Genomic DNA, 16,542 nt, shown 5'->3' on the forward strand with positions numbered 1-16,542 from the left:
GTTTGTACAGGTCGTTTGAACGCAAGAAGCGCAGGAGCGCTTTCACAGCCTTCTTCAATACAACACTGAGAACTGGAGCAGCCCTACAATAGTGCACCTTGAATTTTTTTCTTCTTTGAAATATTATTAAAATAAGTTGGAAATTTTCATTTCTGTGATGCAAGCATCACAGAAGTGAAACGAGCATTGAAATGAGATACACTGATGGTAAGGAGGCAGAAACTCAGGCTTAAATTTCTTCATTGTATATATTATAATGGAAATGCCATTAACCCTCTTGATTATCTGTTCACACCAATGTACGTCTCTAATCGTCAAGACCATTCACGAAAAATATTAGAATACCGCTACAAAACCCACTCTTTCAGCAGTTCTTTTTTCGTAAAAGCAATACAGGAACGGAACCGCCTACCGGATGATCTCGTCCATGAAACTGATAATGAATCCTTTTTTTCTTCATTGTAACAGATCCTACAATATCACTGCCACTAAGAATGGTTTGCTGTCTCGAATCGTGTGCGTGTTTTCAAATGCATGACTGTGACGTCGTTTTCACTACCCAATATTCGAGTGTTTTTTCTTCTCTTAAAATATTTTGAGTACTGTTTTATTTGTTGAATCTATTGTTTCGATTGAAAACTATGTAGTCAAATTATTATATGTACCTCCCCTACGTAATGCCTCACGGCGATGTAGGTGAAATGTGAATAAATAAATAAATAAAATAAAAATAAATAATGCCAGACGTACATGAGATCAGCAGAAAATAGCGACTGCATCAGTACTGACTTCGAGTAAAACATTCGCGTATAACGAGAATATAAATGCAGATTATGCGCGCAGCTCAAATTAATCTTGAAGGAAGGATTCCTTTACGCGCTAGGTAAAACTACTGTGTTCAGTCCATTCCTTCTCTTAATACAGGCACCATTCGTCAGGAATGTGATACGTGCTTTTTGGCAAGCAACAGCTAGAAGTGATTCATATTGGGCAAGCCTGCTACTTATGTCTAGCTTCTCTAATATGACACGGCCGCTTCGCAAACCGGCCATTCCCTGCACCCGCTGTGCGGGTTCAGTTAAAACGAGCTTTCTCTTACGGTTAGTTTATATGATCTGCCGGCTTCACATTGCCATATCAAAGCTCAGCATTCTTCGCCTTCTTCAGAGAACTTTGGACGTGGTACGGGTAAGAACCGCACGTGACTTCGAACTTTTTTATTTAAAGAAAATATGTAAAATAGAAAGGGAATGTGCTCGATGGCGTAACCTAATGCATCATTTCCAGTGCAACAGTCCATTTCTCTAAGCTTTAGGACATAATTATTTATTTATTTATTTATTTCCTTGTTTCTTTCTTTTATCCCTTCCTTTATTCCATTCTTCAAGATTATTCTCCTGTTCCCATACATGTCTGTAGACAAATCAGTCTGTAATGAGGTGGAAAGGTAATAATGAAAGCATCGGAGGGTTCAAAGGCCTTGCTAATTTAAGATTTTATTCCATAGAGTTGGAGTTTGTTAGGATTTTATGCCCCAAAACAACGATACGATGATCTGAGAGTAGCCGTAATGGTGGAATAACGAAATTTCGGCCACCTAGAGTTCTTTGACATCGATATAAATTTTAGCACACGCCTCAATCACCTGCAGCAGATACCTTCATCGAAAGATAACCACCGCAGCCGGGATTCGATACAGCGACCTTTGGATCAGCAACCAAACACCGTAGTCGTCCGGCCACGGCAGCGGGTAGACTTTATACTTGTTTTGGTTTCAGAGCTACTGCGCTTGGATAGTGGAACAAACGAGTCCTTATTAGTATTGCGTCCATTCCCACTTCGCCATTGCTCCTTCTCGACAATCACAGCGTTAGTACAAACTCTACGTCGACAGCTTAGCATCCTTCAGCGGAACTGTCGTTCTTAGCGCCGCCGTCACAGTGAGCTCGCTGAGTACTTGCGGCTCAACGAGTACGACATCGTCGCACTACAGGAGGCTTATGTACGCGGAAGCGAATGTAGACTCATTGGTTACTCAAGCTACCACTGTACAGCGAGGTGTCAAGTGCGCGATTGCGACTTAGATGTGTGCTGCGACCCCACACATCCTCCCGCCCGCTCTTACGCCTCCATCTATACGTGCGCAATGGACTCTCACATTGCACTTTTGATGTTTATGACACCTTTGCATTGAGGTTTAATGTGTGGCGGTTAAAGTGCGCCTGGGGCAGTGCGACACGGCAGTGGCGTGTGTTTATGTCCATCCTGTCCACAGGTGGGACACGGCATTTGTGACCCGTTTGGTGCGACGCCTACAAGGTGACTGTGTGATTTGTGGAGACTTCAACTCGCACCATACGGCTTAGGGGAGTTACCACATAGACTGCAGAGGCAGAGACCTGTTGGATACCATTGCTGGGACAGGCTTGTTTATTATAAATACGGGCTGTCTGGCTTTCGTCCGTCGCGGCGTAAAAAGCAGTGCCATAGACCTCTCACTTGTGAGTGACCATTGCTGGTACGAATGGAAGAGGGAGGCAGACACGTGGGGCTTAGATCATTACCCCCTCTACCTAGAGCCACTTGATCGGCGTCCCGCGGGCTCGCGCACACACACTGACTGGCCACGTTTTCGGCAACTCTCGGCTGCCTCCCCGCCTTCCGGTGTCGCCTACTTCTTGCACGTCACCCGCTGTGTCGAAGCGGCCTCGCGCAAGTGCACAGTGCCAGTGGGAACACCAGCTCCGGACGTAAAACGTCTTAATTTACGCGCGGCTCGCCGGAGGCTCCAGCGCCGTGCGACTAAATGCGACCGCAAGGAGCACGGACACTTTATAATCGCCTTGACGCCGTGTGTCGCCGACACGCACGGCAAAGACGCGACCGCTCCTGGGGCAGTCTATGCGTCACGCTGGACGACCCGCGACGCTCCGCGCGTGCGTGGAGGATATTCAGTGCCGTCCTCTGCCCCGTTGAGTTACGTTTCCCAGCCCTGGCCATTGCTGTTGCACATTGTCTCACTTACCAGCAATTGGCCGAGCTGCTGGCTGACACCCTCCGCCTCAGCGCTCCTGAAAGCTTGCCCGAGGTTCCCCAACTCCCACTGCACCATCGCTGAGAGTGGTACAAACCTCGCCGCTTTTTCCTCACCACCAGCATGCGCAATCAAGTACGTGCTTTATGCACTGAGGATTTCACTCTCGGGGAGTTGGCCTGGTTTTGGCGTCGCGCAAACGGCGCTCAGCGCCAGGCGCTGACGGCGTGACATATCAGATGCTTCGCAACATCGATCAGTCCCAGCTCCCAGTGCTCTTGGCCGCCTACAACGACTTGTGGCACACGGGGATAGTGCCGCAAGAGTGGCGCGAAGCCATCGTCATCCCCGTGCTCAAGAAGGGCAAACCCGCCTCGGAGCCAGCGTGCTATCGCACTGTTTCCCTTACCTCCACAGCGGGCAAGCTCTTCGAGGCCATGGCACTGAGGAGACTTGAATGGATTGCCGAGGCACTGGAGCTTTTCTCGCCTTCGCAGTGTGGCTTCCGCCGTTCGCGTGCTACTGCCGACGCCCTTGCCGACGTCACCACAACGCTAGAGGAGGCACAGCACAAAGGAGAGGCCGGGTACCTCATCCTGTTAGACATCAAGGCGGCATTCGACTCCCTGCCACACCCCACCATCCTGAACGCGGTGCGCGATCTCGGAGTGACCGGTCTCCTCTTCACGTACATCGCTTCCTTCCTCGGCGGCAGAACCATGCGTGTGCGCGTCGGTGGAGTCCTTAGTGAGCCGCGTCCCGTGAGTGTCGGTGTTCCGCAAGTCAGTGTACTCAGCCCCTTCTTCTTCAATCTCGCCCTGGCTGACATCGACGATTACATTCCCCGTGCTATTCCCTGTGATGTGAGCGTGGCGGTCTACGCGGACGACTTTGCGGTGTTCGCGACGGGACCTGTGCCGAGTGGCCGGTGTATTCGCACCAGTGTCCAAACCGTCCTGGATTCTATTGACGCGTTCATCACGGGCAGGGGGATGACGCTTTCACCGGCAAAGAAGGAGGCGATGCTGTTGCACCCCAGTTATGGTGCCCATCGCTACACACCGAAGTTCACTCTCCAAACAATCCCCATCCCTTAAAAGAGGCGAGTGACCTACCTCGGAGTGCAGCTGGACCAACGCCTCAATGGTCACCAGCGGTCAGCGACCAGCTTCGAAACGCGCGAAGGGTCGCCTCCGCCGCTCGAGCGCTCCTTGCTCGCGGCAAAGGATGCACACCATCCCTAGCTCTCCGCATCTACAACAGAATGGCTGCGGTGCGCATTTTGTACGGCCTTCCTCTCGCAGCGCTTACGCGTTCCAACTGGGAGACACTGGACGCAGCGCATCGTATCGCGATTCGCCAGTTTTTCAGCTTGCCCAGATCATCTCAAATCGGCCCAACACTTGTTGAGGCGGGAGACATGCCACTGTCACTCCGGGCCGATCTTCAAGCGCTAAATCACATAGAGCGTATGAAACGCTCGTGCCACGGACAGCAGCTGGTATTCTGGCTCTCCTCACTTCCGCACTCTTGGATGGGGCAATGCGCTGCGGCATTCTACGCCCTCGTCCCGAGCTCACCGGATGTGAATGACTATAGTGCCCCGCCCTGCCACCATCGCCCTCTCAAGATTCGGACACGGTTACCGGGAGTGGCAAGCAAGTGGACGACGCCAGTTTGTGCGCTTCGGCAAGAAACTGCTGCCACTTTTGACGAACTTCTCGCGGGACGACTCCTCGTCTTTACTGACGGTTCAGTGTTGAACGACGGTTGTGCCGCGGCTGCGTGTATGGTGCCTTCGCTGGAGCTTCACAATCAGTGCCGCCTCGCCTGCGAGGCAATGTCGACGATAGCCAAACTCGCCGCGCTTGACCTTGCCGCCGATGCCCTCATTCAACTGAGAGTTCCGTCGGCTGCCGTTCTCTCGGACTCACGTGCTGCTCTCCAAATACTCGCGCAGGACACCCGCAGACCTCCGGTTGCCACGCGCATCGCGCGAAAGCTCGAAGCAGTGCAGGACCTAGGGTGTGATCTTGTGCTGCAATGCATACCGGCGCACGTTGGAATATCCGGCAACGAAGCGGCCGACGAGCTGGCCCAAGAAGCACACTCTCCGGGAACCCCTGTGACTACAGCGGTGAGCACATTCGACGTAGCACGGCTTCGCACATGGTGCTCCGTCACCGCTCGCCACCCGGACCCACGAGTTGCGGCAGGGCAGCCACCACGCCCACTCCCGAAAACTGGATTTTCGAGAGAGGAGCGTGGCCTCCTTCTCCGCCTGCGCATCGGCTGCTACCGCACGGCGGAACGGGTTCACAGACAGTCGGGACGGGGGACCCAAACTGCCTTCATTGCCCACAGCCCGAAACACTCCATCACATTATCTTCAAGTGTGAGGAGTATGGACGCGCGCAGATCACTTTTCGATGCTTACAGCAAACTGGGACTCCGCACCAGCACTGTTGATGTGATTCTTTTTCCCCGTGCGCACGCATGCCTGGTGAAGCGCGCGCAAGCTGCCCTCATCACCTTCCTCAAGACTTCTGCGCTATTTGAGCGCTTGTGAACTGAAGGAACATTAGTGCCTCCCCATCGATGTCCACTGGACTTGTATTAGTGAGTGCTACGGACCACAAGTTTTTCCGTACAGAGATTACGCACTTCGGCGAGTGCTTCACGCGCTTTGTACGACGCGCCAATCAAACCGTTGTCCTCCTCTCGATGACGACACCTCTCCGGCCCTTGGGAGCTTTCCTAGTCAGCTGCGCATGGCGCGTGGGGGCTTGTGAGTCCGTTGCGGAGAGCAAAACGAATGACCCTCACCTCTCTCTTTTTTTTCTCTTTTCCAATCTTTCCCTCCCTATATCTTTTATTCCCCATACCCCATTCCTGTGCTGACCTGTTGAGGTGTCCTTGTAAGGAGAGACAGTTACGGGTCGGCACTTTTCTTTTCTTCTGTTATAACCACTTATATATAGCAATATTACCATAAACATAAACGGCTTGTATGTTATAGGTGACGACGATGATGACGAATTAGCGATCATAGTTCAGCGACTGCACGAAAAAGACGTGTTTAAATATGCAGACATAGCTGTATCATCATCGTCATCATCATCATTATTTTATATTAATATTATTATTATTATATTATTATTATTATTATTAGTATTATTATTATTATTATTATTATTATTATTATTATTATTATTATTATTATTATTATTAGTATTATTATTATTATTATTATTATTATTATTATTATTAATTCTTAGGCAACGGACGCGGGAGATGGCGAAGGCCCACGGCCACCTGGAATAAAGAGGCCACCCATCTTGGCTGCATGCGCGCTTGCTCAAATAAAATCTTATTTTCTCTCTCTCAGGGCCGCTCTTCGACGCCGCCTTTAGGTCTGTACCCTGAATAGCAATCTGCTTATTTGCCAGGAGAAAATAACAGAAATTCTCACACGTGGGCAACCATTAAAAAAACAGTTTTTTTTTATGCATTCGCCTAAGGAGACACGCAGGCGAAAACCATCTTTTCTTTCTTCTTAGCGATTGTATTGATTCTTCCCTTTCCTCCCCCTTCCATTTAAAAAAAAGAAATCTTTCTGCCTTTAACGTGGTTTCACGTTGCCCCCAGGATGCGAGGAATTGAAAGATTTCAGCACCTTATCTGTTTTCACCCTGTTTCCGTGATCAGCCCACCTTTGGCCTAGCGACGGCGTCATGTGATGACGTCACCGTCATCACGTTATGTGACATCATGGTGTCGTCCAAATTAAATCGTGATGACGCTGGAACTATTAGTGATTAGCGACGACTGATGACGCCAAATGATGAAGTCATCCTGCAATGATGATTTCTTGCATCGCTCGCGTTCACGCCGGCACCTAGGAATGCTGAAGTGGACATTCAATTTTCGCGTTTGGTGAGGCATCTGAGCCCTTAGTAACACCTGACTAGAGTTCAATGGTGCCTCCTACTCACCGTCCGTTCGCCGAGGTTGTTGACTATGCAGTGCAGGTAGACGGTCTGCATCTGCTGCGTAGTGACGTTGCGCGGCGTGCTGTTGTCGAACGCCGGCTGCTCAATGTCCGGAAAGAGCTTGGGGTTCAAGATCTCCGGGGCTGACACGAGTGACGCCTCGGCCGAACGAACGCGGCGCGACGCCGTCCTCGAAGCCATACTCCCAGGGTCTTCGGGAGATGGCGTTGGGGCGTCAGGGTGGGACCTACGGCTCTGCGCAGGACCTGCAAGAGTTATCAAAAGAGAGAAACAGTTTATCAAATACATGTCAGTAGGTGCGTTTTTGTGATGTCTCCTGTGTGAAAGCTGCATCATTTTTTTATAGAAGTGATATTATAGGGGTTTTACGGCCCAAGACAGTAATATGATTAAGAGAGCTGCTGGAAGGTTTCCGGAAATATGGAACATCCGGTGTTATTTCACGTGCAGTGGGATCGCACAGAAAAAGGGGTCTCTGAACATTTTACCTCCATCGAAGTGCGATCGCTCCGGCCGGTATCGAACCCTCAACCTTCAGGTCAGCAGCAAGCGCCGTGACCACCATCCCACCGAAGTGGACTGCTTACAAATTACTATCGCTGACTAACATTGACTAACAGCGGCTAATTGGCCAACTCTTGTCTAATGTTGCCTAGCGCCACTTATTCTGGGCAAACGTGGCTACGTCTCAATATCAAAGCAGGTGACGACGCGGATATGTGACGGACGAAATGCCTTACGCGTATGACAGTTCGCTACAGGAAACTTTATCAAAATTTTTTTGTATGTGTTAAACATAGCTCAAGCTTCACGGAATATCCCCTCACAATGCTTATAGCCGTTTCTACTTTATTAGGCATCTGCCAGTCCAACGTATAGATGAGATAACTATGGCACGGGAAAAAAACGAATAACAAATGCTAATAGCATGACGTTGAACTGCATATTTTTATAAGGGTAGATAGCGCTCGTATTTTCGGTCATCACTCTAATTATGGTGACTCCTATGCGCGCACGGCGTACAGCTGCTCATTTACAATTAGGGAGCATGTGTGGGTGGTGTCATCGACGCTTCCCACACGCATGTCAAGCTCGTAGCACGCACAGGTGTACTCGGTGTGTAAAAACCATTCATATAGTTGGGGTAGCAAATATAAATAATACATTACATGAGAGACATTTAAAAAATCAGCTTGTAGCATATATAGAACTCTACGGAGAAACTTCCGCGGCAGTCAGTATATAGACGTGTGGACACGACGGCAAACTTCGAAAAGTGCCAGGACTGCAAACACCGGGTCCTCGAAAGTAAGACAGAATGCAATGTGACAGGGAAGACGCTGAAAAAAGAGTATTCGGTGTACACTCCGTTGTCTCGAAGGAATGAAGAGAAAAAAATCAGAAACAAAAAAGCAGAGTGTACGTAGAAAGATCGAGATACCACGAAGGATGCCGAAACACGCCGCAGGAAACATCTCAAGGCCGAAAGAAAAAAGAGAGACAAAACTAAAGAAGACAATAGAGTCGGGATAGAAGAAACGGCGATAGCATAGAGCGGAAGGTTGGGCAAGGGGAGAAGGAAAGTGGAAGACAAACAGTGGAGTGGCCGAAACGATGAAGACGAACACGTCGCAAAACGCAGAAGGAAAGAAAGCTTGCATCGCGCGAGAAAGCTATAGCCGGCAACTGGCCTCTCGGTGATCTGACGAGGCGGCGTGGTCTTGGCAGAAGCAGACCCGGCAGCGGCAAAGCCGTCAGCACGTTCCAGCTCAAGCAGCGGGCAAACACTGCGCTGTTGTCCGCGCGACTCTCGACGAGGGCCAATCGAGGTGCGCGGTATATAGGTTCGCCCTACGTATACCATGTGGCGTGGAGACGGCCGAAGAAAATGATGAACTTCCGATGGGGCCTCGCCGTATGTTCGTTTTGCGCACCGTTTTCTTTATCGGGCTAGCATTCGCACTTTCCAGTCTTTAAGGCATTCGCTGTGTACGTCCAGCTGCTATGCACGCGATGAAACGTTTACAATAATGATGCGCGTTTCGATGGAGAATGATGATTCGTACTTTTTCGGTGGATCGAAAGTAATAGATTTCTGTTTTTTTTTCATATAAACAACGTCCTTCTCTTTTCTACATAAGCAGTTGCTGCCCGTTTTTTTTTTTGTAAGAATTGTTTCTGAAGCGAGGACGGATGGGGGAAATGATTAAGCTATACGCTGCTTCCGTCTGTCAGTTGCTGCCTCTTTGGGTTGTTTTCCTATGTGACTCAAGCAACCACAACTAACCGATCTGTATTTGCTAGTTAAGTTTTCAAACTAAAGAAACTGATGGATCTCTTATATGTAGAGAGATAATAGTTTGAAATTATTATTCATTGGTACCACAGACAAACTGATTTTTTAATGTAATGATGGCTAAAGTCTGCCTCGCATGGCACTCGATGTTATAATAGACAACTGTTTGTGATTTTTTTCGGGAATATAATACTATTTTGCTTCAACAAAAGACACGGATGGGTTTAAAAAGAAAGAAAACAGCATTGGCGTATCTCCTGAAACGTATGGCCTTAAAATACGACTAAAGGTAGTGCCATGAGGTCGTTCATTCGTACTCACTTCTGATTCATCGACGGCTGCAGAACTAACCACCATCCGTGATTCTCTAGCGTTCATAGTTTAAGAACCACCACAGGCATGGTCCGTCTTCTCGGACTCCAAAGCAGCTCTCCAGTGCGTAACGTCGCCATAACAGCACGGACCCAAATGAACAGTCATTGGCTGACATAAGACTGCTTCGCCACCGTGCTATACATAAGCAGCGCGTCTTTGTCGATCAGTGGATGCCGGGTTATTGCGCTACTTACAGAAATGAACTTGCAGATGAAGCCACCCGATCTGCTCATGATGCTGTCCCCCGGGCAGCTTTACCATTATCTAGAACGGACCGCTACAAGGCTTTGATTGATTGATATGTGGGGTTTAACGTCCCAAAACCACCATATGATTATGAGAGATGCCGTAGTGGAGCGCTCCGAAAATTTGGACCACCTGGGGTTCTTTAACGTGCACCCAAATCTGAGCATACGGGCCAACAACATTTCCGCCCCCATCGGAAATGCAGCCGCCACAGCCAGGATTTGATCCCGCGACCTGATGGTCAGCAGCCGAGTACCTTAGCCACTAGACCGCTAGAAGGCTTCGTTAACTTGCACGAGAACTGACGCTCGCCCTATACCTCGACGGGATTCACAGCTTGGAACCGAATATACAGCTCCGTCTTCCGTCATGAATAACTAGAGCTGAGGAGACCCTGCGTCGCCTGTGGCTGCATCGCCTGTGGCTCGGGGTGGCCTTCACGAAGTCTTACTTTTTCCGTGTCGGGATGGCCAGTATCGTGACGTTTGATAACTGCAGCAACGAGGTGACAATCGCCCATTTACTCGGTGAGTGCCCTCACTTCAGTGCACTAAGACAAGAACTGTCAGAAGTGTCCGACATTCTTGACAGTCACCCATTGTCGGAAGAAAAGGTCTGAGTACATTGGCCGAAACCATCCTCAGCACTGAAAGCACTCAGAGCGTTGCTGCCGTTTTTAGGAGCAACTAGTCTCAGAGAGTCTTTAAGCTTAACGTGTTATCATTTTCCTTTTCTTTATCTTATACTTTCAAAGAACTCTTTTCTATCATCCTTTACTCACATTACCTCTTTCCCGTTTTTCTTCTGTTCCTCGGTTCCATATTACTTTGGCTAACCCTCCTTCCACACTGCGCTACTACTACTACTACAACAACAACTACTACTACTACTACTACTACTACTACTACTACTACTACTACTACTACTACTACTACTTCTACTACTACTACTACTACTACTACATTCATAAGTGCACTGCGCGAAAAACGTACGGAAACACGAAGTAAAAAAAAGAACAGACAAGTGCATACTATCAACTGAAGATTTGTTGCAGGACCGAGGCAATATATAAAGGAAAGAATAAAAAGTAAGGGAGCGCGAAGGAAGAGGAGAAAAAAGGCACGAGGGGCCAAATCAACAAAACCTGGGCAGCACCAGGAATAGCACGCACGTCATGCAAAACCTAGATTGCTCAACTCCTTATCGTGTATCGCTACAGAGGGAACACTGACGCACGACTCGGACATTTTATGAATATGCGCAGCCTCAATAAGCTCGCTCGCAGACTCTTTGGTTTTTTGGCCTAAAAAAAGGTGGCATCAAGGTATGACGTCCGAGTGGTTATTTCTGCCGCGAATAAGTTATCCAGTTTATGTGGCAAAGTAGATAGACGTTCACGAATCACACATATGTCCAGCAAGATACATGCAATGTTAGTCATATTTATAATTATGTATCATGTATCACCGGTGTTGTCTACTCCATACCTTTGTCATGCAATCGTATATACGTAAGTCAGACAAGTCACCCTCTAAATGTTTGACTTTGAGAACATTTTAATCCTCTGAAAGGCCACTCCGGCCTTCGTTTAGCAGCCCACTGTAGGGAATGCGGCTGCGTGCCGCTCTTTGACGATATTTCTGCGCTGTTTAGGCATGAAAAACAAAGAGTGCGGGAGCTTATTGAGGCTGCGCATATTCATGAGATGTCTGAGTCGTGCGTCAGTGTTCCCTCTGTGAACATACACGATAAGTAGTTGAGCTATCTAGGTTTTGCATGACGTGCGTGCTATTCCTGGTGTTGCCCAGGTTTTGTTGATTTGGCCCCTCGCGCCTTTTTATCTCCCCCCTTTGCCCTCCCTTGCTTTTTATTCTTTATGTATTTTCTCGGTCCCGCCATAAAGCTACAGTTGATAGTCTGCGCTTGTCTGTCCTTTTTCTCTACTTCGTGTTTCCATGTGTTTTTCGTGCAGTGTGCTTATGGATCAGTACCAACTAGCCCAAGTAGCCATTTCGCTATTACCACTGCTGCTGCTACTACTACTACTACTACTACTGCTAATAATAATAATAATAATAATAATAATAAATGGGGTTCATTGTAACAAAGCCCCAATCTGATTATGAGAGACGTTTTAGTGAAGGACGCTGGAAATTTCGACCACCTGGGGTTGCTTAACTTGTGCATAAACCAAAGTGCACGAGCCTCGGGCATGTTCACCTCCATCAAAAATGCGATCTCCATGACCGGGATTCGATCCCCCCACCTGCGCGTCGAAATTCGAACACCACAACCACTAATACTACCGTGGCGGGTCACGCCAACACTTCTCTGCGATAGCGATAACGTACATGCTTTTCTTTTTTCACGGCACAAAGATATGTTGACAATCCAGCAAAAGCTTCGGTAGTGTAAGAATTCTATAGCTAATGAAAAATAAAATCAGTCACGAAGCCGTTGCACAAAGCTGATAGGGCGTCTGGGGTGATTCCCTGATGTGCGAATGACGGAACGCCAAACGTGCTCCAATAGAACTAAATTCTGGAAGGTTCACAATTTTTTTTTATTTTCGGGTGTAGGGTCACGAATGACTACATAGATCAGAATAATGCGTAAAGAAATATCAATAAAACGAGGTTTCAAGAGTACTAAACCGATAACCTGATCACACGCGTACGCAGCTGCGCTGCGGCCATCTTACAGAACCAATCACTTTAATAATGACTCTGCTTAAAGGCAACGCTGTAGATGTATGATCCTATAATTTCGAGCTAGAACGCGCTAGTGGCCATGGGTTGGGTAGAAGAGAAGAAAGAAAAAAAAAGGGTAAGAAAATGACATCCCTACTCGCATTGCTTCTTCTCATGCGTTTTTTTTCCGCTTGGCAAAGATCGAAAGCAATCTTTTTCGATACGAAAGAGCAAAATAACGCTGCTTCCAATTCAGGGCAAGGACTGGGAGGGGTGTGCCGGTGCAGTACGCTTCGGAAAAGAGCAGCGACGACAAAAAATAAAAGCAAGAACCAAAATGAAGCGCAGAGTAGGGGTACACACAGCGTTGTCGTCGGCGGCGACGAGGGGCACCGGGTATGCAGAAGGCTCACGGAAGCAAGCGAGGGCCTTTTCATGTACCGCGCCTATTTCCCGCGGCCAAAGGCACGCGGGCTGCACGATCGAGCAGCCACCATCGGATATCGAGAGGCGGCCACCGTGCTTCGTCTCTCCTGCGAACGAAATGCGCCGTGGATGCATCGGGCTGGCAGGCGTCGCTGCCGCATCGCCGCGTCCTATCAAAATGCTAAGAGGAGCCCCGCGCGGTTCCTTTCCTGTCCTCCCACCTCCCTTTTTTTTCTCATCGCCTCCGCTGACGCCGCCACCGTCGCTGTCGAGCCATCGGCTGGGAAACTCTCTGTCTGAAAAACTACCGGGCGCAAAAATAAAACACGTCGAAGGGGCGGGGAAGCTCCGAAGTCAAAGCCTGCTGCAGAAATGCATCACCGAAACTTGATTTTCGTTAATGTGTTTTCACCACAGAAAAAAACGCTGGGAGAAAGCCCGACGCCAGTGCCAAAGTGCACCGCAAGCATAGCAACAAACCCAGCGCGGTAAAGGTTGGGTGTCTATAAACTTGTATAGGCATGAGACATATACTTGTGAACTCGTGCATGTATTATATATATATATATATATATATATATATATATATATATATATATTTAGGTATATATTACGTATACAGTTTCATAATCTACGTCTTATGGCTTCGAATGGACTTGACAATGTTATTTTCGTTTTAGCGCAAACGGGTCTATATTGAAAAGGCAGTAACCTCGTTCCACTGACGTCCTACCTCTCCGTTACATTGAGGAGCTCTTGGGACGTAGAACATCGAAATACATGCACTTGTTGATGAGGTGCTTGTGAAGCATTTTAACGGCGAAGAATATATAATGCCGGAAAAATCGCGAAAAAAAGATTGATTTAGCTATAATGTTCCTGAACGCGTTTTTGTGTGTGCGTTTGGTGGCAATCCATCCGGCGTGTGTTCTGCCCTTGAAGACGAACATTGCAAAGTGATGAATCACACGATCAACGACATTGAAGAGAAAAACTTCAGAAGAATGACGGAACGCATATGAGCAGCAACGGCTGCCTGTTGTCTCCGTGGTTTGTCTAAGTCGTCTTCGAAGCATGTAGCACTTATCGGAAAGAGTGGCGTGCGCGGTATTAGGTGGGCGATGAAACACGTGCGACATTTTATTACCAGCGCCGCTTTTTCTTCATATGGTCCTGCTGACTACGCACTGAGTGAGCGTTGTTGTACTTCTCACCAACAGCTCCTATCAGGCATTTGCCTCATAAGGTACGGAAGTTACTCAGAAAAACCACTATTCGTTACTTATTGACCTTTCCACTTGACAATGAAGCAGGAAGCGTGCCCAAAAAGTTGTTTGTTTGCAATGCTTACGCTGCCCTGCACAACAATTCTGCGATAGTTTCTGATCTTCACAGGACTATATGTTCTTACTTTAGGTGTCGTTACTCCTGTTTGCTCTTCATTGAGCGGTTGAAGTGCGAGGTGCTAGCGTCAACACGTAAATTTGTGACGACCAAGCATGTTTTGAATAAGATTTGATGAATATCAACACTGCGTAATGTGTCTACACTCATGCTCATCTTGTTCTCGTCACGCATCGTCTACGCCGATGAACAATTAACTAAGCTAGTTTCTATGGTGAAGCATTTCTTTCGTCAACATTAATTTGCTCTTCAGAAGATTGTGGACGCTATCTCGGAGGAACGCTGATGCATGTAAAAGTCGTGGATATACATAAACAAATAAAAAGACAAACTTAAACATAAAAACAATAAACAGAGGAGGCAAGCGTTGAAGTAAAAAAAAAAAGCCGGAAGGAAAGAAAAGAAACGTTAAGGTTACAATGCGTGGGAACAGGAACCCACCCTGACCACTATTTGCGTGCTTAGTGAAACAGCCCTACACTCTAAGCCAAAAATAGCCAAAATGGAAGCAACGGCTGTTTTTACTCCTTCAGACCGACTGTTACTCTCCGAAAAGACCAAACGGAACAAGATGGCCGACCTGTTCGAGAATGGGGGAGCAACTGTATTCATCTTAAGTTTGTAAGGGAGCAACGGAAGGAGAAACCGCTGTAAATGCTCTCGTCACGCAACGGTTACTCCCCGGCAGGACACCGCACACAAATATGCATGCCACCCACATTGATATTCATGGGCCAGATTATTGTTTGTTCTGTGTGCCAAACTTCACCAAACCAAAACAGTGATTTATTTCAGCATCCGTAGATAATAAGATAGCAGCGCTGGCTGAACACAGAAGGCCTGAGAATACAGTACGGCAAATACCTAACACACGCAGCAGCAGAATGGAGAGTTGGCACGTCAAAGCGGACCGAACGCCGAAACACGTGCAAAACAACGATAAAAAAAATTGCCCGCAGCTTCCCTCGGGGGAACACTGAGGAGGATGCGGAGCATATAATTGGTTAACGGGGTGTTAAAGTGCGACTTACTTGGGTCGATGGCTAAATTGGTTATCGTGGTTGTGAAATGGGGTGTTAAATTGCGACTTACTTGGGTCAATGGCTAAATTGGTTAACGTGGTTGTAGGAGGGGGTGTTAAAGGAGTGAACACGTACACACGTATGCGAAAGGGCGGCGCTGGTCGAAGGGACGTCGATCATTGTGTTTGTGGATTCGTTGGAATTCATTTCACCGCGACCTTGGACGTCGACGCGCCGTACAAACCAACCGACAGGCGGCAACTGAGCGAGCGAGCGCCGACCTTGAGTATATATACAGCGCGACGGCGCATGCACTGTCAGCTGTCGAATGTTCGAGAAGGGGGAGAAGCGCAACGGCGCATGCGCGCGCGTCAGCTGCCGATGTTCTCGAAGCGCGATGGCGCATGCGCGCGCGTCAGCTGCCGATGTTCTCGAAGCGTGACGGCGCATGCGCGCTACATTATACAGCTAGCGAATGTTCGTGAAGAGGAGAAGCGCACGCGGTGTGTAGAGGAGGAAGGGTGCACAGATGGTGGAGGAGTGAAGCGCGCGCGGTGTGTAGAGGAGGAAGGGATGCACAGATGGTGGAAGAAGGAGGAGGAAGCTTGCGGACGGCGCCGCACTACAAGCCTCGAGTATTAGATGCTCCGCATCTAAAAAGCCTAGACACGCCGTTCTTCCACGAAGTAAGGGTGTCAAAGTCGATCAAGCACCGAAACACGTGCATAAGGAGCCCCCCCGCCCCCCGCCTAGATATATCGGAGAAGAAAAAAAAAAGCCGACCCAGACACGCTTCTCATCAGCCATACACTTAGTAGCACGCTTCACCGTGTAGTTTGAGGGCAGAATGACAAATCTGCGCCATCTGCGCCCGCACGACAAGTGTGGCGCTAGTGTAGCAAACGATGTAAGTTTCAAAGTAATTTTTATTCAGTGTTTATGTTGACTAGCACTAAATAAAAATTACACTCAACTTTTTATATTTATTTATGAGTTTCAGTGTACCTCAGTTTTTTTTATAATTGTATTAGGAGAA

General features: G+C 48.2%; 1 protein-coding gene across 1 annotated transcript in view; it reads right to left on the reverse strand.

Moving 5' to 3' along the window:
• LOC142788204 (zwei Ig domain protein zig-8-like) overlaps nt 1-16,542 on the reverse strand; it is a 238,048-nt gene that overhangs the window by 112,430 nt on the left and 109,076 nt on the right. Inside the window, exon 2 of the mRNA XM_075884776.1 lies at nt 7,030-7,292. Coding sequence (XP_075740891.1) covers nt 7,030-7,292 — 263 coding nt within the window. The remainder of the gene's footprint in view (nt 1-7,029; nt 7,293-16,542) is intronic.

Source organism: Rhipicephalus microplus, unplaced genomic scaffold, assembly GCF_043290135.1.
Source record: "Rhipicephalus microplus isolate Deutch F79 unplaced genomic scaffold, USDA_Rmic scaffold_47, whole genome shotgun sequence".
Taxonomy (NCBI): Eukaryota; Metazoa; Arthropoda; class Arachnida; order Ixodida; family Ixodidae; genus Rhipicephalus; species Rhipicephalus microplus.